Source organism: Psittacula echo, assembly GCF_963264785.1.
Source record: "Psittacula echo genome assembly, chromosome: 3".
In the NCBI taxonomy this organism is placed as follows: Eukaryota; Metazoa; Chordata; class Aves; order Psittaciformes; family Psittacidae; genus Psittacula; species Psittacula echo.
In genome coordinates this window covers 49,280,853-49,305,506 of record NC_137736.1, presented here as the reverse complement: position 1 = coordinate 49,305,506, position 24,654 = coordinate 49,280,853, and the positions used below count along the sequence as shown (strand labels likewise).

The window sequence follows — 24,654 nt, the reverse complement described above, 5'->3', positions numbered from 1 at the left end:
CACCCTACCCTTCACACCAGCAAACTAGGCCCGTCAAGAAAGTGGCGTACCTGTGTCAGCTCATCTTCAGTTCACATGTAGGTGTCACACACAAATCTCAGGCTTCACAGCATCTCAGACACCCAGACAGAGTTAGGAGTGGGATTTTGCAAGTGTCATGTTTGTAATTGAAGCAATAGCTTAACATTTCATCTTGAAGTGCGTGTAATGGGTTTAATGTTGTTTAGACTGGCATGTTTTACCCACATTAATGTAAATTCCTGCTTGTAATGCAGGTGTTAAAATATAATGGTGGTTTTTTTTGAGTTGATCAGTATTTAATTTTGATTATGTGTCTTAAAGCAGATTCAAGACTCAATGAAAATAGATGAAGAAAAAGAAGATAAGGAGGGGGTAAAATCTGAAAACAGTAATTCTGGTGCTGAAGATAATGGAAAGGATCCTACTCCAAATCCATTAGAAAAGTACATGAAACTAATTCAGCAAAGGAGGGAAAACAAGGTGATTATTCTCAAAATGGGGTTCCAAAAATAATATTGACTGAATTTAGGTCTTGCTAAGCATGCTTCCAATGAAAACAGTATCCCCATTTTTATTTCTTTTCCTTCATTCAGAAGCTTTATCTAGCAACCTGCAGAAGTGTGTTTGGATTTGTACTGCAAAACTCTGTTGACTCAAAAGAACAAAATCTGAAACCTTTCTTCTATAAGGGCTTCTGTTCTGTGTCCTGTGGTAGGGGTTGGCTTGTTTGGTTGGTTTTTAGGTACTAGGACAATATTTACATTTAAAAGTCCTCAGTTTTTAGTTTAAACTGTGCTTAAATAGTTCGAATCTAGACAAGTCAGTTTGTGTTCCACTGACACAACTGAAGAGAATTTTTTTTCTGGCAAAATGGAAAATTTGATCTTAAAGAACAGGTGTGTATGGGGGTGTATCACATGACTTTGGTGAAGGAATGTAGCGTATTTTTGTTGAGACGTTATCCAAACCGGATTTTTCCAAAGCGTTGTTATTCTAGATCCAATGTAGCGTTTGTAGAATTAGGGTATCATCTCCTTTGGAGGACTTATTTTTAGTTAGGTGCCTTAAAGTACAGATTCTTAGTCACTTAAACCTTAACTGAAGAACCAATTACAGACAATGTGTTTTTCCTCCTGGTTGCCAGGATTCTAAAAAAGAAATAGAAGTGTCACTTACAGAGGGATTTGGACTTAGTGAAAAAGATGACAGGTAAGGCTCATATATTATTATTCATCACTTCTGTTACTCCATATAGATAGCTACAGTATGAATTATGGTTAAGAGACATCTGCCTCTTAAAAGAAAAATAAACCAGTACTCAAAACCAAATGTCTGGTGAAAAATTGAGGACCCTTCCAGTTCTTACACAGGTAAGGTGTGGAATGATCTGTTTCAATAGCTGAGGCAATTAGCCCTTTTTATCTGCATCTGGGCAGCATCTCTTGATTCTTCACACTGAGCTGAAGTATGAGGGATTCTTCTTGGGTTATGCCCCTGTGAAGGTTCATCAGTGCTGCACCTTGCAGATAGTCTGTTACTAGCATTGAATCTAGCTTTGAGTTATCAGGAGCATTATAGGCTTTTAACAAACAAGTTCACACTTTTTGTCAGAGAGTTCACACTTTTTTGCACTGCTTGCACTGGATTACACTGCTAGGGCATTTCCTCTGGTTCTTTCTAGACACTGATAAATAAGGATATGTAGTTTTTAGTTGCTTAAGAGGGGAAAAACCCCACAGCCCTCTATCACATCTTTCAGTTTAATTGAAGATGTAGAAATGAAAATATGTATAAGAAAAAAATATGGAGCAATTAAAAAAATGAAATGCTCACTGCAACAGTAGTAATGATTCAGTATTCTGTGCCCTTGAAGTGCTGCTTTATATACCAGACCCTACCCTGTGCTCCTGGATTGGTCCATGTGCAGTATTTTTACTGGGTGAGCACCACAGAAGGAGCAGATAGACAGATAGATCGTGTGCCTTTTTGGTAGGTAGGAGATGACTTTCTGTTCATTAAGGCCCAAGTCTTCACCCTTAAGGGCTTGCTTATTGCCTTCAGTTCTCTGAAACAGCAAGAGAACTGCAGCATATGCCATCTCTTCCTTTTTAAACAAATTTTAAAACAAATATTTATATTTAAGATATGAAACTACTTTGGACTCACATCACTTTCTTTCTCTCCCTTCTATCCTTAATACAGCACTGCAGACATTTCTCATGGAGACATGGATGAAAGCTTCTGGTGAACAATAGCTGCTGCTAATTATTATTATTACAATGTTTTTAAAGCAGCTTTCTGCCTGTAACAAGTGTCAGGCACCAAGATTGCAGACTGTATAATTATAAATTAATAAAGCTGTTTTGAGCTGTCTCATCGCTTCAGCCATTGACTTCAAATAGTGAGTGCCAGGAGAAGGCTCTTGGGTGGAGCAAAAGAAAGGACAAAGCAGTGTGAAGAAATTAATCAGCATGTCCAGGTAGACTGGCTTTGGCATTGAATTCCTGTAATTTCTATAAACATTGACAGCTTTTCAAGTGGGGCCCTCCCCCCAACCCCTTCCCCGCTGCAGGTCAAAGTAACAGTGTGCAGGTAACAGAAAAATGCAGTCATCATGACCTGTTTTTAAAGGGGTCTCACAGGGACAAGGTAGCTTGGGTGGTTTCCAAGTGGAGCATGACAGACCCGAGCCAACATGTCCCTTTTACTGCTATGGCAGGGGAAGCAAACAAACACTTGTAGAAGCAGCCTTTTCTTGTGTATCACCTTGTTGGTATTAACCAGCCCAGAATGGAGAGATTAAAATAAAAATGCTATTTAACTCATCTTTATTTAAGCTTTGTATTTTGTAGGTAGATTATAGGCAAGATCATTAAACTTTATTTACAGTATAAAATACAGTATTTTTATCAATGAAGTGATTTTGAGTGGCAGCATATATTACAACTTGCACTGCATTTGAGGCTGCTCAGCTTGACCTAGCTACAAGAACATGAAGCCAAGTTTGACAGAATTTAGGGGCAAAAAACAAAGCTCTGTCTTGAATTCATCAGAAGCTGAAACGTGTACCACAAATGTGACAAGAAATAAACTTTGCTTTTAGAAATCAAGCTAGTATGTAATCTGGTGGCAAGTCTAACTTTACATGCTGCTTAATTTGGTGCTGCAGCAATGCTGGCATTTTGGATATTTCTGAGAGGCCTTCTGTTTGATGCCCAGAATGGGACAGGTAGTGCTTGTTGCATTATGCTGGTCAGGAACAACTGCCACCATTTCGGGCTAGAGCCACCTGCTGATTTGCCACACTGAAGCGTATGCCGCCAGGGCCTCCTTTCCCACTACAGGAGCACCTGGATACTCCTGAAGAAAACATCTTTAACTTCAGATAGGAACAGAAAGCCTGAAGGTGCACCAGGACGGAGCAGCTGTAAGTCTGTTTTCAAATAAGCGTACACAAGTGTTTTCTATTATCTACAAATATTTATTTTAACACTTGGATGTAACTACAGGAAGCCCTTGGCACTGATAGAAAATATTGATTCACTGTTAGGTTACAAAAATTTATACATAGCAAAATTTAATGCTCTTTACATAAAAATATTAGACTACTTAAACAAAACTTCAAAAACTCCCAGTCATAGCTACACTGAATTAGAAAAGAATTAGGCTTTAAGACACTGCCTCCATTTTACCCTTATGCAAACACTGGGCTAGAACATCACCTGCATTGCCGTAGAAATGTCTCCTTCATGCAACAGGTAAGAACATACACTAGGCTATTTTGTCATATTTGCTCTACATTGATCAACTTACTTTGCCCCTGTTTTGAAACTGTCAAATTAGACTTCAACATTTAAAAAAAAAAAGATTCTATTTGAAGTTAATACCCCCCAAAACGCCTTTCTCTTAATACTGACTTGAAGGAATTTGTGCTGCCTTTGCTTTATATTCAGCAAACAGTCAAAACTATCAAACCACACGTCAGCTTAACATGGGTATGACTTGAATGTTTAATTTTTTCAAATGCTGATGTATTTTACTCCCCCCAACATTTATATATATATATATCATATAGAACAAACACCAAATATACCATCACTAATACTCAAGATATCACTGAATGCTTCTGAAAAAAAACATTAATTAGAAGGCAGACTTCTATGGGAAATGACTTTAAAATGGCACCAGTTTGTTTGTTGTTGTTTCTCTGAACACCACATTTTCTTAATGTGCTAATTCATTTGTAAAAAGGAAAACACAGAAGCACTGACTATAATAAATTTGCTAAGCACCAAGATAGAGAAAGGTGGACAACCTGTATTCTGCTTTATGGCTGTAATTTGTATTGTTTGTGTAAATCTCTGCAAACTTTCTCATCCGCTCATTTGGAATTGTCAGATCAGTGTCATTTTAATAAGGTAACACTTTTCACATACTTAAAATGTAGGATAATGGTCTCCTGCCATTATATAAATGCTAAGACATTTATAGAAAATAAATATTAAGGCAAAGCTGACATTTATTTTCTAAGGAGGGGATCATTATCCAGACCTAGGGATCTACATTCCATTAAATACATAATAAAAAGATTAAAACTTGGGACCTCTACTCAGCACTCCCATGAGCACAGGAGCGCAACTGCTTCATCATAGAAAAATGTGGCACAAGAGCAGGGCGCTGTTCCTGCAGCCCAGGCCAGGAGTGTTCCAGGGCAGCCCTGCTGCAGCTCAGGAGACTTTAGGTCTTTGCCTAAGGTCTGCACAGCGGGCGGCTGCCTGCTGGTGTGGAGCACCTGCCACAGCTTTGTGCAGGGCTCAGGGCTGTAGGAGCACATCAAATGCTAAATATCAAAAGTCTCGAAGAATAGTAATTTGGTCACTTAGTGTGAAGTGTTGCCTTTTAAAATGCCTGGAATAAAACCTCCATTCTCTATAAGAAAGGATGGAAGATTACCCACGGGAAGATTTCCCTATGAAAGTGTTCCAGGAGCTGGAATGTGAAGCTTTTGCACTTCTAACTTTGTTTGGTAGACACATATCTGTACTGCAGAGCAGCTATTTGTTGATTTGTCAGAGCTACAGAATTCTTCTGCGGAATTACTGTGGCAAACATCTATGTGTAAGAATTGAGTTGCTCTTTTGACCGAGACTGGATATCCTGAAGCTCCTGCTCTTCTTTTGCTTTGATATCTTGGTAGGCCTGCATTTTGCTGGCATCCTTTAAGTAGGCCCAGTTAGAAGACAGTATCATGAGGAAGTGGATCTGGAAGAGAAGGGTGAGCATGATGGCTAGTGAGCATGTCAAGAGGCAAAGCAAGCTGCTAGTTAGATTAATAGACGCTCTTCGAAATAACAACCAAAAAAATATAAAGTTACTCTACGTTAATAAGCATTCTGTTATGAAAACAAGCACAGAGGCTATTTCCACAGGTCTCTAGGATCTGGCATGCTAACACTTCAGTCAGTTATTCACAATTTAGAGGCAGTTAGTAGAACAGTAACAAAATGAGCTACAGAGTTGTACGGATCAATTAAAATGCAGAATGGGGGAAGCAGGAAAAAGGTTTTGTACGTGGCGAGACACGGCATCCATAAACTACGAGGTGCTCAGGAGAACTGCTGGCTGAGGTTGTGCTGGTTACGCATATCCAAGCCCAGATCCCGGCAAGTCTTTTCCCCCAACAAGCAGATGAGAATTCCACCCTCCCCCTGGAAAAAGCCTGCAACTGTAAACAGTTTTATTTACGTGAACAAGGCTACAGTAACAGAGTGAAAAATTAAACAACAAAACATGAATCCAAAACTAAGCAAAAGCATGCAATCTCTGGGTTAAGAAGTCTTAATCATGTACTTTTATAGCTACATTTTAGATTTCCATTGTCTAACCTCAGGTGAAGAGTTTTGTACCACATGTAGCAACCGGTTCTTTTTCTTTTAGTTACCGGGTAGATTTTTCTAGTTTGTGCCTTCGTCTCTTCCCAACTTCTTTTCACCACACTTCATGCAACAAAATCTACATCTGAAAACACTGATTCACTTCTTTTTTTTCCCCTCTTTCCCCTAACAGTGTAAAAAAGTCTCTCTGGCCTATGCATGGTTTTGCTTCCCGTGCAGTCATACTTACATTTTTGAGATCTGGCTACTGAGAAATCAGTTACTAAAGTGCAAGCTGTACAAGAGCAGAAGCTATTTATAACCTCGTTCTTACTAGTTCAGGGTCCCAAAGAAAGAATGTGATTGTTTTACGCAGAGCTAATGCAAGGATGTATTTCCTTCCAGAGAGAGTGTGATTTGGCAGTTACTTGAAACTGAAGTAAGAGGAAATAATCAACTTCTTCATCCATGGAATCACTGGAAACACAAGCCAATTAGTCCATTGATACCTGGGCGTCCGATTTCTGCCAAAAGAGATTGGCACTACCTTATTACTCCTTTTCTTTTTCATCATATATATTTTGTATGCTTGGGAGGGGGTTGTATTTGATGAAGAATAAATTAACGATTGTGACCCTGAACTGTTCCAGTACTTGTTTTAGAGATGACTGTTAGAAAGCCAGTGGAGACTTGAACTGAAAACATCCCATCTTCAGAAGGATGCTTTAGAAACACCCCTACAGTAACTGAATCCTCTCGACATGAAAGAATAGCCAGATCTCATCCACATCATAGTTCATATACAAGAAGTCATTTTATTAATCTGATCAGCTAAATGATGCTTATTGAAGCTATTTACAATTACTGTCACAAAATTCAGAAAGCTAGACTTTTAGCCTAGGGTGTCAGTGGTATTTCAAGCTACGCAAAGCAGCTCTTTACTGGGCTTATACAATTTAGAATTTAGTGCAGCAATCTTCCCGACTCTTAAACTTCAAAACAGCATAGTTATATGTAGTAGCCATCATGTAGATCAGCTGGTGGAAGAGAACAAAATACAGGACAGTAAGATACAACAAGGTGACGGCTCAAGCCCACTTGGGCAACTGTCGATACTTTTACAACAGACGTTATTCTGAGCTTCTTCCAGGGTGAAGATGCAAGATAAATCATTTGCCATTTATCCCAGAGAGGATAACCTACATACAGACCTAAAGGCTATTTCATCTACAAATATTTGGGTTACACCTCGGTTGGCTGACATGAGGTTAGAAGCTGGCAGCAAAAGGAAGCATTAGATGTATGAATAAGTCGTCTCCTTAACATCTCCTTTTTCCAGCTGCCACCTGTAAGTGGCATTGCAGAGTTGGACTAGCCAAACTGCCTGGGCCCAGACAAAAAAAACCAAGAGGTTACAAGCAACTGATCAAAGAAACTACAAAAATGAAAGGAAATAATGGATATAAACCCAGAAGTAGTGGGTAGAAGTAGGATTTTCAAAGGATATGCAAAAATTTTTTTTCTAAGGATGAGGGAGGTGGGTTACAATGACTTCTTACAGCAAATGTTTGGGACCTGCTGACTTGCAATGACCAAACTGCAGCAGCAAATAATGGTGATTACAGCTCACTTTCCTTAATGTTTACTATTACTATTTTGAAGATAAAACAAAATTTAATCTTAAAGCATCTTAAGCCTGAAAGGAACATGTTTGCAATAAACCATCAAAAAATACTACCCACCAATGCTATGACGGTGGCACCAGCTCCAGCACAAGCCACAATGAACAGGTGGTAAGACATGTAGAACTAGGGGGGAAAAAAAATGTTAAAAACACTGAAGTAAATGAGAATAATGCAATATGTATTCCAACTGTTCTCAAGGATAAGGATAATAAAGGCATCTTCACTGCAGGGTATTCAAAGCTTTAGAAAATAAAAACTGTTCTGAAATAATTTTCTTTTATTGGATGACCTAACAGAATAATCTCAGTGTTGCATTTAAATCAATCTCTTTATACTACCAGGATTAGTTTTCTCCAAAGTTTTTTATCAAGCTATTTATTACACTGTGCCTGAGTGACTTGTAGGCAAAAGCTGCCAACAGGTTATATTTCTGTACCTCATTTGTGTTGCAGATGTTCTCTAGAATTGGGCCACAGGCTTTGCCAGGTACAGCATTCCAAGGGATAATACCTGAAATACCACAGCAAAAGAAACCACTCATTTTAGCGATCAACACACACTTTCTGTTCCTCTCTCCTCTTTTCCGCCCACCTGCCAGTTGTGTTCCCATTCTGGGCATCCGCACGTTGACCAGCAGAGCTCTGAGCTGGCAGAAGGAATTAAAACAACTCACTCAAGATGCGCCTTCTCCTCACACTGAGGCTCGCTGCCAAGGCATGTTCTCAGATGTGGTTTTCCCATATGGCAGCCAAATGGTTGGTTGGGTTTTTGCACTCCAGGTCCAGTCCCATACCGCCTACTCCCCCACTCAGCACTGAAAGGGATGAACTGCACCTCAGAGGTACTTGGCACCTTTCAGGATAGCGCTTACTTGCTAGATTAAGATCTATTTGAAATTAGGAGAGTGTGAATATGGAGCTAGACAGTAGAATTACAGGATTTTTTTCTGGTTTAAGTTCTGACAGGTAAAAAGCATTTGGGGAACACTGCTACAAGGAAATTCAGCCTGCCACACCTCACCTACTCCCAGTTCCTTTTCTTAACATGACTGAAAATCTGAAAAGTCAATGGCATCTAGCAGATTTAAAATAACCTAAGCTCTTCGACCAGTAACAGATGTAAAGCTTAAGCAAAAGCCATTTGAAACAGGAGAAAACCAGCTTGTCTCCCCCATCAAGCTTGCATTTCAAACTCAGCTGGCTGGAATTAGCAACTCTGCAAGGGGCAGGTCACTGAAATTATCTCAGGATGGTTTGGCTTTCAAAGAGATTTCATAGGTTTTGCTTTAAAGCCAGCTTCTTCCCTGCAACTGCAATATGCACTTGAAGCCTTTTAGCTACTGCTTCCAGCCAAAAACATGAGGGCAGTTCAGTGACACAAGTTGCCGGTTAAGGAGCTGCTCTCTCCCACCACGCACTGAAACCCAAATGATTTTACTGATCAGAGGAACAGCCAAGCCCCATGTGACGCTTGCACAGCTGCCAAACAACAGCGAGAAGCAGAAAGGTGGAGGAGCACATCTCCTCCCTGCACTCCCAGGCTCTGCTGCTGAAGGAAATGTCTTCCCAGCCTCTTGCTGTCAGTTGTTAAAATAGGATGCAAGCATTTAACTGATTTGGGACTTCTTGCTTTTAACATGAGTATATATCTTCTACTGGACTTACAGTCCGGAAAGCAAAGCAAGCCCAAGCTTTCTTATTTTTTCAACTCTGAATCCGTTTCCTCAGCTGTCATGGTTTGAGCCAGCTGAAACCAGGACATGGGCTTTGAATGCCTTAGTCCAAAGAAAGAAACATTCCTAGAAAACACTTGCTAAAATGATGCCAAAAGTCCTGGTGACAAAAGCTCTTCTGCACAAGGGAAGCTGCAGAGATTAACTTCAGACAAACTTCTTCTTAAGGAATGAACTACTTTGAAAAGCCTGACCCTATTTTAAGCTATTGTCCCACTCTCTCCTCTGCTATCTGCACACCCATGGGATTGCTGTGTCCCATCAAAGCAGCGTTATTCCAATAACTGCTAAGGCAGATCCCTGATTGCAGGTTTTTGGTCTTTTAAACTGAAAGTAACTGTTAGTGCAAAATTCAGGTGCTAACTTCCTATTTAAATATAAAACCATCTTTTTGAAAGGAAAAAGTTTATACATGTGAGTTCAAAAACCAGGATCTGGTTATCTATTTCTCAGCGCTGGTTCCAAGCAGTTTATTTTGAGGCTGATCTATTTTTAAACCTAATATTATAGTATTGGAAACCACCACAAAATCACTCTAGATAAATGACTTGCCAGTTCAGTTAAATTGATTGCATCTGGAAAGAGATCAGTGTAATCTGAATTAATTAGAAAAGTAATAGCACATTCAGAGATACAAGATGCTTTTGCATTTGGCTCATTTGATAAGGCTGAGACAAAACTACTGAAGACAGTCCAAGGAGAAAGGATAAAGCATTTAATCAGGATTAAAATGAGTACCGTATTGCCTGATATCCACGCAGATCTGGTCCCCTGGAACTGTCACATTTGTTTGAAGAGATTTGATGACTTCGCAAGTTGACCATATGTTATAGAACATAAAGACAGGCACAGCAGAGAAGCCAAAGACCCCAAGCCAGGCCACTCCAAGCACATAGGTGAGGAAAACAAACTGGGCAGAGAAAACACAAGCACTTCACATTTATTCTTTGAAAATAACACTTAAATTTTCCTTAACAAGACTTCAAAATAATCTTTAAGCATACTTTTGGAAATCAAAGAATAAAACATTTGATTTCCAAGCATGAATAAAATCAGTATTCTCATTGCTTACAATTACTTTGGTAGTTTGAGTGCTACTGAGAAAGTAATTCAGGCGTTTCCTTTTTCATCAGCCTGCTTGAGCAAACAGCTTGCCCTCCTGAAAGAGCAGTCCATTAATTCCTCAAGATTCTCAGCTAAGCAGGGATGCTGGCTGTAGGCTAAACCCAATCACATTCCAACAAAAATCAATTCAAGGAGTTTTTTAATTAACTGTAGTATACCAGCATTTCTATGCAACTTGCAAATCAAAACAACAGAGCAAATCGATGCTCGCAGAGCTCTCCCATACTCCCTGATTTATTGAAGTCAATTTTGAATGTAACATTTGCGAATGCCTATTTTTTAAAACGTACCACAACCTTTACAGCAGATCAGAAGGATGCAGTTGATTTAATACACATTTGCAAAGAAGAAAATGAGAGTTACTTCACCTTAGAAATACACGGATTTTCCACTGAAATTTGCTGGTTTGGCTTCGCTCTTTTTAAAAATAAAAAAAATGCTACATGCATTTTCTTTGGTAAGATTACAAAGTATGGCACTCATTGCTCTGGAAATTTCCAGCTTCCCACTCCCACTCACTGGACTGCTTCCCTTTTCCCTCTGCTTCTAAGTTTCATGATAAAACTGAATTCCCTGGCATCAGTTCCTAGCTCCCTCCTCCTGGTGGGACAAGGATTTGGATCCCACTTGGAAAGTGGGGGAACACTGTGACATCTTCTGTGTTCCCTGTTCACTGTTATTTAACTGTAGGTGTACTGGAAAGGCTTTACTTGCACTGGTGCTGCACTGTCTTACTTAAAACTTGTGTGCCAGAGAACAACAGTGAGCATGGAAAAGGCTCTGATGCGGGAGAAGGTTCTCTCAGCCTTACCCAAAAATGACAGACTGAACTAATGCTGCAGAGGTGGAAGTTCACATCCACACAGGTATTTGTCCAGATGTGCTGAACAATACTGCAAACATTACAGCAAAGGTTGAGCAACTGGTGAAGCTTTACAGTCAGTGAAGGCGGTGTGTGTGGGGAGGTGGGAGAGCTTGCAAACTAAGGCACACAAATAACCTAGCTAGCCTATTTAATTTATACACAACTGAACTGAAATACCCTATTTCATATTAGATAGTGCCACACACCAGACCTGTGTGTTTTACGTGAGAATTGAGAATTCTCTCTCTGGATTTTGGATAAATGGACCAGTTTACAGGATTTTTATAGATCCACATTTTATGATGAGTATGTTTGCATGCATGTATGTGGAAGTGTTCATGCAAGGAAGAACATAAAGCCTTTAACTCCTAAAATAGCCAGGAAAAAACACACTCATTCTCACATTTAATGTGATAACTGTGGGAAATGGCTATTTTGCATTACTACAGCCAAAACAAATAATTTATGGAAGTTGGAAGTCTGTCTTCTGCTATAACCTTATGCAAGATGAAAGGGACAGCCTTTCAGGACCTCGCTCAGGAATGTAACAGAGACAGGAGTAGATTAAAGGAGGAAACAGTTAATAAAAATAATTACTGTATATCTAAAAGCTTGTTGCCCATACCCAGCTATGGCCAACATTCTGTTAAGATATTTTATCTCCTCGCAAATCTTGTTCTGACCCTGGTGTTTTAAGCAGCTCTATCACTACACAGCAGCATACAGGCATTTTTATGCCATGACTGTCACCACTAACACTAATGTGTCTAACCAGAGCTCCAAGCAATTATTCAGCTGCTAAATTCTCTCCTTCACTTGTGTGGACAAATATGGGCAAACACGAAAATACATTTTTCCTGTCATATTTCTATGTGTCACACTGGTATTTGTGTAAGCAGCTGACAATCACGTGCCTGCAGCTACTCAGCTTCACAAGCAATTCTCTGCAGTAATTAGATGCACATATGTGTATATTTCTACTATAGTTTGGATCTTTGGAAAACACTGCTATAGATCTAATTTTGCTCCTCAGTGAAGACCACACTTGCTAGAAAAAAAAAAGCAAGTCAATAGCTGCTTGACTGGAAAATGATTGTATGTCTTCTTTTTATTAGCTCTTGGAAAATTCAGTAACTACTCAACAGCACAGTGGAAAAATTGTTAACCCTCTTGAAAATAAACATGCATTTCTTTTGTATTTAACCAGCTGAAAGTACATATTTTTAAAGTACAGGATATAGATTGTATATTAAAATGCAACAATCACATCAAAAGCCTCTTCTCTTTTCACCCACACTTTCCCGTGGGCGATCTGTCATATTGCTTAGCTTCCTCCATAACTACAAGCTTTGAATTCAGATTTTCAGAAATAGCTTTGAAATCCTGTCTCAGAAGCATGGTTATGTTTCTGTTCTTGCAGAGTGCGCCCTGGGGGGCAATGTGGGGGAGAATCTGAAGTTTTATTTTTAGTTAAACTTTGTTTAAAATTTTGTTCTCATACAGAAGTATATTGAAGGGAAGATGGATTGTAACTTTAAGGCTTTAAGTGTTTCAGCTTTGCAAGAAAGACTCTCTGTTATATCTATCATAGAATCATTGAATGGTTTGGGTTGGAAAGAACCTTAAGCTCATCTAGTTCCAATGCCCCTGCCACAGGCAGGAACACCTCCCACTACAGCAGTTTTCTCAAAGTCCCACCCAACCTGGCCTTGAACACTGCCAGTGATGGAGCATTCACCTCCGTGCCTTTTGCCATCTGCAAAAGGAAGACAGCAATACTTGATTCAAGTGCAAAGATGTTGCGAAGCTTCATTCATTACTGTTTGTCTGAAGGATCCAGACATCCTCAAGCAGAATTGACTGTAGAAGTCATTTACATTTATAGTTTGCTATTTAAATAGCTCTGCAGACCACAGCCATTTTACAGTCAGCCTTCAAGCATCACTAGTGCGCTCCATGTTTAAAAGCACAAACTTTGGTTTGTCTCACACTGTTTTAAAATCAGCAGTCTCCAGACCAGTGAGTTCAGCTTTATGACATGGGAGGCCATGGTAGCACCCTGACAGTACAGCTGCAGAATTTGGATTTGACCAAGCATCCTTGGAGCTCAAGGAAGGACCAGCAACAGGGACTGACTCTGATCACCCATAAGGAGTTAAACAAAGAAGGCAGCAATATGCTGTTGTTCAGAAAGACAGGAGTCAAACCAAGCTCAACAGGTTTTGGCTAAGTGAGGACTACTGTTCTCATTTCTGATGCTGCTTACCATTCCACTGATGCAGCGGCCACAAGCTGTTGTTTTGAACTCTCCATGCAGCTCCTTCACAGCACTTGTTGTATAAAAACCTTCTGCCAAAAGGATTATTCCGTATAAGAAGAAAAATGATGCAATGCCGTAAATTACATACTGCATTAGCTGAATTCTAAAATAGAAAAGAAAAGATATAATTAGATTTCAATCCTATAAAAACACAGTCAGTCCTCCCAAATCATAATAGGTATAAGATAACTCCTTTTCCGGAAATACAGTTCAAGGCTGCTTAATGCATTTTAAGCAAGCAGACTGCAAAAGAGGCCAGCATGACTATCCCAGTTCTACAGGTAAGCAATACTAATGTGCATTAGCCTCGTACATGCTTGGGGCACATGGTATAAGCACTCCTTCAGATATTATTTGAAAAAGTTCTCAATTCCTTAAAGATCTACTACCTGGAATGGCACTCTTATGTCTAGAATAGGTAAATGGAAAGAGCAATTTCTAAATATTACCGATCAGATTCAGTATCTGAAGCTAATTGTTTTGGAGGACCAGAATGTCAGATCTTCCGCACACCACTTTTGGCCTCCAAAAGTCATACTTCGTTATTAGCACAACTTCTCCAGAACTTATGCCTTCTTAAAAGTAATTTGGGATGGCTATTTCAGATGAAGCTATTCAAAGGACAGAGAGGTTAATTTTATAAATCCATGCTGCCAGTTTTCTAAGGATAAATATATTTTTCCTCAGATGTCTTACCACTCTCCACTAAATAGCTGCTAACATAGATCTCCAAGGAGCATCTGCATGTTTTAGCTTAATTTAATGACTACCATTTATATAGTTGAACGTTATCGAGACAGATAGCACATCCCTTGTACCAAAATAAGATCTTGCTCATTTAAAATTATATGTGGGAAGTGTTATGCTTGTTTTCCAAACTGATTAAAAATAACAGGATAAATCTGTTGCACCTGTGCTGTAAAGCATGAAAAAATTAAGTCAAGATTTGAGAGAGTACAGCAGAATTCATTTCACCATCATTAACACTCTAGGAGAAACTCATTGCATGTTACTAGAAATTAATAATATGAAAAGCAGTTTTAAAAAAATCTGTTCCAAAGGGTGCCTTACTAGTATAGTTTAATTTATTTTATGTCTCTGTGGCCTTAAATTATTTGCCCCGTATTAGCACCTCCCTTGCCTTTCTTGCTAGGCCTCTACCAAGTCCAAGACCTCAGCTGCTTTGGTAGGAATGACATGTTTCCCTGGGTGCTGATGCTGCCTTGACAAGAAATAATTGTCAAGAATAGTTCAAAATTTAAAAGTCGCCGCCTTTTATGGCTGCCTTGGCCATTTCTATCTTGCTTAAATGAAGACTGATATAAGAACAGGGTGTTTTGTTATTTGGTTACTGAAGAACGGCCATTTGCTAAATTTTGTGGCTAACTGCGGGGTTCTCATGGCTCGTGCACTGGAGCTGTGGACGCAGTACCCTGTCCCAGGGTGTAATGGTGGGCAGTGCTTGGATAGGGGACCCTGGCAGGGTTCAGTCCGTGTGGCAAGCCTGGACACAGAGGGTCTTGCAAGGCAGGGAAGCCCTGAAATGGTGCTGCAGGACTGATGCCAGTGATCCCAGGAGATGGGAAGGGGTCAGTTGCGCATGCAAACCGTCAGGTCTATGTCTGCAAGCATATAGAAGCAGCGATGAAAGGAAAGAAAAGAAAAAGAAACACATGAGAATAAAGTGTGTCAAGATGGACCCTGACAGCAAAGTTTTCAAATAACGCCCTAAAAGCTTCATCTTAAGGGCAGGTAAGCAAAGAATGCGTGCCTTGTTTGCTGCTAGTGCATCCCTGTGCACACAATGCAGTGTACACCACGTAGGCCCCCTCATCCCAGGTGCAGGTGGCCTGCACAGGGACCCCTCCCAGAGCCTTCAGATGGCTTTCAGGTTTGGCTGCCCTCCTTCACGCTGTCCCACTGCCTGGGACTGGTTGTGCACTGTGCCTGTGGCCAGTGCTGGCCTATGGTAAGCAGCAGGCAAGATGCTGAGCCCAGACCCAGCCAGCATCTCAACACTGGTGTGCAGCTGTCATGAATCACAACGTGTGCAAACTTCCTCAGTGCCATCACAAAAAAGCCTTTTCAGACTCTGGCAGTTCAACAGGAGGGGCCACACAAGACCCAGTGTGTTCAGACCATCAGCCCAGAGCCTGGGACCCCTGCACCCCTCAGTGCCAAGGGGAGAGGGACTCATGCCGGTGGGGCTGGGTGCTGAATGCAGGCCCTGATGCAGGCCTCATGCTGGTTTCATGGAGAAGCCTCGGGAGCACAAAAGCCCCAGATATTTCACAACAAATCTGCCCTCTTTCAGATTAATATTGTTACCCCTGTTCTGTCACTACAAGCCCTGGTGAAAAGCATTTCTCCATCTTTCTTCTAGGCCCCCTTTAAGTACTGGACGGCTGCTATATGGTCTCTGTGGAGACTTCCCTTCTCCAGGCTGAACAAGCCCAACTCTCTCAGCCTGTCTCCATAGGAGAGGTGTTCCAGCCCTCTGATCATCTTCATGGTTCTTCTCTGGACTTGCTCTAACAAGTCCATGTCCCTCTTATGTGGGAACCCAAAGCTGAATACAGGACCCCAGGTGAGGAATCACAAGAGCAGAGTAGAGGGGCAGGATCACCTTTCTTGACCTTCTGCTCCTGCTCCTTTTGATGCAGCCCAGGATACAGTTGGCTTTTTGGGCTGTGAGCACAGATCGTCAGCTCATGTCTGAATTTTCATCCACCAGTGTCCCCAAGTCCTTCTCTACATGGCTGCTCTCAATCCCTTCATCCCCCAGTCTGTATTGGGCATTCCCCTGACTCAGGTGCAGGACCTTGCACTTGGCATTGTTAACCCTCATGAGGTTTGCGGGGCCCCACTCCTCAGGGCTGTCAAGGTCCCTGCGGATGGCATCCAGAGTGAACTCTGGGTGGCATTCCCTCAAGTGAACTAACTGCACCACTCATCTTGGTGTCATCTACAAACCTGCTGAGGGTGGCTGCACTCAGTCCCACTGCCTATGGCAAAGATGAAGATATTAAAGAGTGTTGGTCACAATATAAACAGGTTAAGCAGGACATACACTCTGGTTCTTTGTGTGTGAACACCAAGAAGACCCTGAGTGCTTTGGACAAACAAGCAACCTAATACTCAGGGATGGGGACTGGGGTTTGAATCCATTTCTACCCATTTAGTATGAGGGTATTATGAGGAATAATGGAAATGGGAGGCATACTTACACTTCACTCAGCAAAGCATGGTCACTGGCAGTCGTGGAGAAGTGCTGCTCCAGGATAGACACAGTTCCCGTGAGCGCCACATGGCCACAGCCACAAAACAACGCAACCCCCGAGAAGCAGAGAATGGTTGCCACGAGTGAAGCATATGGCACTCCTCCTAGGCACTTAATGCAACATTCAAAGCAACCTAAGCAGAACAGAGAAAGCAGAAGAAATGTTATCAGCAAAAAGCAAATTATGAGGAAAAGAACATCCGTCCTCCACTTGGTAAAAGCCACAGGGACTAAAAGGCCCAGGCATTGACATGCTAAGCAAAAATCTATAGGTGGTGCAAGACAACATCACCCTCTAAAGCAATGACCTACAGATCTGTTGGTGTGGACTCAATGCCCAGAAAGTGTGCTGAGTGCTCCTATCTTTACAGGATCAAGAGATCGATGAGACAGCCTATGAAATGGAAAAAGAAAAAAAATCACTTGTCTAAAGTGATCCATTGCAACTCAGCTGCTCACACAGAGCTCACCACGTTTCAGCATTACTAATCGCAGGAGCACCAGCTACACTGGCACCATTCAAGAAGCCAGAAAAGCAAATACTCAAAGCAATACAGCCTTTTGGAAAGCTAAGAGACACTTCGCACTTGGAAGAGGAATACATTTAAGCCTGCAAAACGTAACTACCTTACACTCTCCCGTGACTCCCAAGCATCTTTTTGTATAAATCTGTATGAGGTTATAGGGATATAGATATTTTAACAACTGAAAATGGAGAGCCAAAGAGTTTATGGGAGCCAAAGAGTAGCAATTTATATTGCGAGCAGCAAGATGCAACTGTATTACATAGACAATACATTTCCAGCTTTACAGGATACACTGGATTTTCAGTGATCCCTGAATACAGTCTGCAGTAGCATAATCGTAGTCTTAATGAAATGTATCATTTAAGCAGTCTGACTTAACAAACCACCATCCCCCCCATCCTCCCCAAAATGCTGTTTTACAAACACTGCAAATAAGGAGGTTGCAGCTGAATTGCCAGGTTCCTTCCAACCGTGTGACCTGAAAACCCATCTGCTTGCAGAGCTGGGAAATGCAAATCGGAAACAAACACAGCTTTTAACTGCGCTATAATGGTAATGGCAATCCATACCAATTCATTACTTCAGGGTGATGGCATTAAGCTGTCTCCATTAATGTGCATTTCATACAACTGCGCAAAAGACAAGCCATTAAGACAACGCTTAATGGAGTGACCAGCATTGCATGTCACAGGAACAGCCCACTGCTTCTCTGGGAAAGCGCCAAACGGACAAAGCTTCTGAAGGCAGGGAGACAGCTGGTGAGCGTGTACATCACATCACATCTTATCTTCCCACCCCAAAAATTCTTCACAAAGATCAGCAAGTCTCCATCCGCCACATGAGGCAAGTTTATTTTCATTCCTCCTCCCTTTCCCACTAATGAATGAGTTGCAGAGCAGGCACTTCCGTGGAACACTGGGGAATAATATGCATCCGATAATTGAAAGCTTTCTCGTTTCACAAGTGGGAAACTCTTCTTTTAGAGAGTCACTAGCAAGTGTCCTGGTCAGGCTTAAGCAGCTATCACCACCGGAATGACTTATGAAACGCCACTTCACTAACTGCAAACAAGATTTAATTGTCTAGAAACAAGCCTGGGAAGATTTTATAGTCAAGCCCACAGCTGGAGTCCATTCAGTAGGAACTATCTTCATGACAAAAAAACTGCCGAATGAACAAACACTGCAGCTTAGCAGTGACAGGGTAAACAAAATCCAAATGCATGCTATCAGAGGAAATAATTTCCAGGGTTCATTTTACCACAGAGGTCCAGAGACGAGTTCAGACACCAGAGCTTGCAGAGCAACACTGCTTTGGGGAATCTGTCTGAGTGCAGCTTACAAGCCACATGCAACAGCAGCCATACATGTGAGGCTGGCTCGCCTCCACAGCATCTGCTCCTGGGTCAGGCCCAAACCTCCAAGAGTTAATCCAAGGAATGCTTGCACCTGGCACAGGATTAGCAGTGAAGGATTACCTAAGAGCAACCACACTCTCATCCAGCAGGCAATGCTCAACACACGTGGCCACAGCCCAGTACAAAACAAATAGACTTTTGAGCCACACTCCTAAACAAGATGGTGACTAAATGCCAGATCATTGCTTGGTGTGGAGGAGAACCTAATCATGCTGATCCACAGACTGCTTTGCAGAACGATCCCATCAAAGACAGGAAAGAAAAACAGCTGGAAGCAAAGCCAAGGGACTGTCAAGGTCTGAAAGAAAAGCTGATGGTTTCAGAAAATGAGAGCAGCCTGCATGATGAAACTAAACACTGGTGTAGACCCAGGACTGATGATTAACACCCTACACTGCACAGGCAGCTTTCCAGGCCACTGGCAGAACTCACCCTGGAGAATTTGCTGGATCCCTTACCCAAACACGACAACATCTGCCACTAATCCACAGACCCTTAAACACAACCCAGCAGTGGCAAAGCTCCTCTCATCACCCAGCGCCATGCAGCTGCACAAAGCAACTTTGTGACCATACTCTTTATGTCTTCCTTTATAGCCCAAGTGAAAAAGCATTACAGTATTTGGGTGGCCTTCATTTTATCAGTGCAGATGATGGCCAAGGGGTGCTCTGAGAGGTGTCTAAAGCAACCACACTATTTTGGGCAAGGCACAGAAAACTGCCCAATTGTGGAGCTGCAGATACTACTCACTTTTGCAGCACGTCTAAAGCAGGAAGCAGAGGGACTCCAGTTCATGGAGAAATAGTAGGCTGCTAGTCTGCAAGCACAGGAGGCATCCCAAACTAGTACATTTCTGAGGGACAGCATGCATCCATACACAGTCATTCTGCACCCAAATTGACAGCAGAGCTGCACAGCTTCCTTCCAGAGGGTAACTAACTGCATGACGCAATCTCTTCATGGTGCTGAGGCTGCCAGACCCCCAACAGCTCCCACTGCGAACACTCTTTATGAGCAGCTTAAATTCATGCCTAGCTTGAGCAGTACAGCTGGGTTTATAATCTTGTTTTAAAGCAAGCCTAAAACAGTACTGCCATGAGCAGCTTTCAAAACCAGCTAAAATTTGAAGCTCATGAAGCACTTCTATATGCTTACCAAGCCTCCCAAACAAACACTGATGTAAATTGAAGCATTGCTGAAAAAAATTAAAGCTGTCCAGGAAACCTGCTTTGTGATCTTTCTCTGTAACCCCAAGTCAGCAAGTATCTTCATGCCATACAACTGAAAAACCATGATGATGTTTGCATGGTTCATGTTCACAAAATAACTTGCTAATGCACTGATGACAACTGCAGGCCGGAGGCCTGTGAACTCAAGCTGACAAAAAATAAGCAGTATTAAAATATGTTTAGTTCCAATTTTCTGCTAGCTTTTCCTTTCCATATGGCCAACACGCTGAACTTTTCAGCTGTACATCCACTTCCAATGCAACAGTGTAGAACGATTTAAATATGAAACTGTACAGCACAAACACACATCACTGCATCTCCCCTTTCAATGGCCATTTTGTGCAAGGCATCACTAGAACCTTTTGTGCAACTCAGCAGAATAAAAACATTTTTTGTCCTCAGGCTGGCAAGCAGCAGTTGCCATGGAGGCAGGTTAATAACAGCCCAATGATTTGCCAGAGCTGCCTGTGATCTTGGCTACAGATTTAACACACTCTCAGAAGGAGGCCAGCTAAAACAAGGGCTGAGATTATTCTCTAGGGAATGAATGCTATTAAACACACACACACACACAAATATTCTTGCTAAAGGACAAAAATAAAGAGAAGAGAAAAAACAGGAACCGCCTATTCTTTTAATCTCCTGGAAACTATCAGTCACAGGAAATTGGTAAAGGATGAACCTACATATGTACACAAACAGGCAATTGGTTGCTTAATGTATGAAGAATAATTATACAACCTACCCAGCAGTGTACAGGCTATTGCATATATACAGGGGCTTAGCCATTCAATTTCCCATGTCAAATGGCAATTGTGTGGCTAAACCTTCTTTGATACTTTAAGTACGGCTTTAAGATTTAAACTCAGAAAAGCAAGGTAATGCAGAATTAATGGAAAATGGTCTTAAAAAAAAAAAAAAAAAAAGCCAGTCTCTGACTCTAACTCACCCTACTAAGGTCAATTCTGTGCTTTGGAAATTACAAAAGACAATGCAATGGGATCAGGTAGCTGTCCTGAGTATTCCCAGGGCTTGCTCTGGAAGTTCACACATCAGCTGTCAAAGCCAGACTTAAAAAGCTGAGACAGACAAAGCCATCACAAAGCCATCCCTCAAAGCAAAGCATGGAAAGCATGAAGTAAGGGAAGAGTGTCCACACCTCTTGGACAGAAAACCAGCCTGTCCTCTAACATCCCAAACTCCTCCTAGGTTGAATTAGTCCCTCAGTGTATCTCAGGTATGAATCATTGATCTCATAGTCAAGGTTACTGTGGAACAAAAAAAACAAGGAACAAAGCCTGAAAAGAGGCTTGAAAACCTCTCAATTTCAAGGATCTAAACCTCCAGGCTCCCATGGCCATTTTCCGAGTTAGTTCCAACTCTCTTTTCCTTAGAAGTTCCATTTGTTTCCCTCCCATAAATCAATCTTGCTGTTCTGAAAGATGAAGCAACGAGCACCATTTTTTCTCATCACTTTCTGTAACCATGTAATGCATTTCTAGAAATCCTGGCATTTTGGACACTTGCTCAGTTAACATGTGGTAGAAATTACATGACATGTTCCACCACAGAACCAAGATCTCTGTTGGCTTCAGCACCACAGCGCAGGGAGCACGTGTGGAGAAACTGCTGTAACAAAGAGAATGTTGCAAAAGACCCAAGGAAAGGAAAAGCACAAGATAATACCTTAAATTAAAGCACTAGATAGCATCTTAAATGCAGCCATCACATCTAAATCGGGCTCATTATTACATATCCACAGGAGCCCAGGCTCCCAATAATGTTGGGAGCATTATTCCCAATTCACAAATAAATGTAAGAGGTCAGCACTTCAGATTCACCTCCCATCTCCCCAGTGCTGAAGATTATTCAATATCAAGACTGCATAATAGCATTGGAGTCCTAAACCACCATGGATCTTTGTCAGAAAATGAACTGCAAGTCAGTGAAAGCAAATGCCCATTTTACTTTCCGCCACTGACTGTATTATTTTAAATCTCCATTATGAATGGCTTATGCATGCTAGCATGTACATTTTCATACTTTACAGCATGACTGACAGCTACAGGGAAAGCGGTGAGGGATGCAAGAATACACTACTACCTCAGAAGCAAAAATGGAATTTACCTGCTTCTTCCCTGTGTGAGAATAAGCCACTACCTGGCAGTAAGATAACTTTACTTCCCACATTTATCACCTACACCAGCAGCCAAGGGTCAGTGGCAACAGTGCAATAAGATAAAACATTTAATCTTACATGGGTAAGTTTAAAGCGTGTGACAAATTTATTTCCCCACATTAATAGGGGCACTAAAATAAAAAGGCTGTGTGTTAAATCACTTGGAAGTCTTTGTTGAAGCTCTATCCTTACCTGTTCCTGTTCACCTTAAACGTTGCTGATTTCTAAAACATGACACAAAGCTAAAACCTCTATAATTAATTACAATAAATGCTCACCCACCACACACTTTTGGATTAAGTACATTAAACAGACTAAATAAATAATGAGCTCAAATAGAGAAAGTCCTTTATTTTCCTCCCACAAATCTCTTAAAGCTCTTCCACAGATAGCTTCATTTCAAGTTCAGCTTCTCCTAATTTTGCCTTTTTGTTCTTCCCAAATCAGAAGTTGTGAAATTAACTTATACTAAAAATGAACTGCTCATGAGAGCCAGAAAACTTAATGCAAGGGTACTTTGGTCTAGAAAAATTGATAATCTCCCACCCTGCATTCACATCCCCCTCTTCCAGCTGTTAATCAATAAATTCTCCTTCCTAGTCAGTACAGTATCTGTGATGGAGAAGACATGACCTTTGGAGACCACAGCCATCAGGGCTGCCACCAAGGACCAGACCTGAAATCCAGCAAGACCACCACTCTCATCCATCACAGTGGCTAGCATAAGATGCTTCATTCAAGTGAAAAGCAGTGAGACCTGCAGTAAGTCTGATCCATCCAGTAAGTCTCATCCCAACCTGTAATATTTAAGAGCTACTCGAAGAACAAGTAGATCCTTTCTGAAGGTTTTCAACATTAATGGCAACCTTTTCAGATATTCTTGATACATATATGACAGATGTGGTTTCAGCACTGCATTGCAGCTAGGTCCTCACTTCTGAGAATGTATTTATTTTCTTTTACCAGTTTTACACCTGCCATCTTTAAACTTCTTTAGAAGCTTCCATACTCTAGTGTAGCAGAGAACTATAAAGCCTTGCTCATGCTTCCTGTGGTGGAACCAGTGCAGAGAAATCAAGAGAACTGGTACACACTAGGAACAGAAAAAAACCCAACCCAAATACCCCTGGCAGAGGTTATCAATGTTTATCAACAGCAAAAGGCAATGTTATGTTTCCTCTCATTAATGAAAACAAGACCTCCAAATTGGAGAAAAGTCTGTTTCACCAAGTCAAGATTTGTCTCTTCTGAATGCTGTTAAAGGACAGAGAGAAGACTCTAAGACAGCTGTAAACATAAACCCCATTTTTCTTCAAATCTCAGGTCCAAAGCAGACCTCTTCTTAAAAAAAAAAAAAAAAAAAAAAAAAAAAACACCAAAAAAAAAAAAATCAAAAACATTCCCACTGTAGGAATCAAACCAGTTTCATGGGAGGACAGATGATCTGCATTGCCTTTCACAGGCTTTCTCTAATTCATCTTCTTCAAATTCACTGAAATGAATGCATACACTCCCTGTCTATATCATTCTCAGCCTCTGTAAGGCTCATTAAGCTCACAGGTGTTCTGAAGGCATCTTTTTCAGGCAGTCCAATCTATGAAAGATGAATCACTACATTCATGCTTATTGCAAGTGCCTACACCAGGCGTTTGCTGAGTGAGAGCAAGGAGTCAGACCTGCATGGCGAGAACACCGCTGTCCCGCGAGACAGTGGGACAAGAGAGTTGCTCCTGTCCAGCTCTTGGACAAAGATCAGGCAGAACTTTAGTCTTAATTCATGTCTTGTCTGTTTTACTTTTGGCTTATGAAACAGTGGAAACCACAGCAGAAGAAAAATACCTAATTTATACTTTGGGAAAGGCCTTACTTGAATCAGATTTATAAGGGAATCCTTATGGATCAAGATCTTTTAGCTGTAAGCTACTTCTGCACAGAAAAAAAGTAAGTTGGTGATTTAAAAAGAGACTTCTCATATAAGGGATGGCTCAAGCAGTACTCATATAAGTTTTGGCATTATTCCTCCTGGGGACTCATTCTACTGTTTTACTATGCAAAATAACCCTTGGGACTTTTGCACAGCCGGAGCATGTGGAAGAGCTCATTGACACACAGAGCTCAAAGTTCAAACACATTGCACCAGCAAGGGCAGCTGCTGCTCCAAACTGTGGCTGTAACTCTCAAATGACATAGCAACAACTCACTGCAAAACGTGCCTGAAGACATTCCTCCTTGGTGCCCTTACCCTGACCTACCTCCCTTCCTTCTTGCAGAAACTTGCTGCAGGATCAACATGCAAGAACTGCTGCATCAGTAGATGCCAGTCCAGGTGATGATTTTGGACAAACTCAAGCCAAGGAGGTAAAACAGATGAAGCAATGGGCAGACTGCCAAAGATAATCAA

General features: G+C 41.3%; 2 protein-coding genes across 7 annotated transcripts in view; one reads left to right on the top strand and one right to left on the bottom strand.

The window, feature by feature from the left end:
• OFD1 (OFD1 centriole and centriolar satellite protein) overlaps window positions 1-2,354 on the top strand; it is a 33,784-nt gene extending 31,430 nt beyond the window's left edge. For 2 of the 3 annotated variants that reach the window (XM_080614313.1, XM_080614315.1), the window contains 3 exons: window positions 343-501; window positions 1,166-1,230; window positions 2,224-2,354. In XM_080614313.1, coding sequence (XP_080470439.1) covers window positions 343-501; window positions 1,166-1,230; window positions 2,224-2,269 — 270 coding nt within the window. In that variant the 3' untranslated portion in view covers window positions 2,270-2,354. The remainder of the gene's footprint in view (window positions 1-342; window positions 502-1,165; window positions 1,231-2,223) is intronic. The other variant, XM_080614314.1, reaches the window with a different exon arrangement.
• A 2,779-nt stretch (window positions 2,355-5,133) lies between these two features.
• GPM6B (glycoprotein M6B) overlaps window positions 5,134-24,654 on the bottom strand; it is a gene marked incomplete at both ends in the record, with an annotated part of 31,141 nt that continues 11,620 nt past the window's right edge. For 2 of the 4 annotated variants that reach the window (XM_080613821.1, XM_080613823.1), the window contains 6 exons: window positions 5,134-5,283; window positions 7,637-7,702; window positions 8,016-8,089; window positions 10,050-10,221; window positions 13,568-13,724; window positions 16,849-17,035. In XM_080613821.1, the coding sequence (XP_080469947.1) occupies window positions 5,134-5,283; window positions 7,637-7,702; window positions 8,016-8,089; window positions 10,050-10,221; window positions 13,568-13,724; window positions 16,849-17,035 (806 nt within the window). Of the gene's footprint in view, window positions 5,284-6,850; window positions 6,932-7,636; window positions 7,703-8,015; window positions 8,090-10,049; window positions 10,222-13,567; window positions 13,725-16,848; window positions 17,036-24,654 lie in introns of those variants that run through there. The other 2 variants (XM_080613822.1, XM_080613824.1) reach the window with 1 other exon arrangement.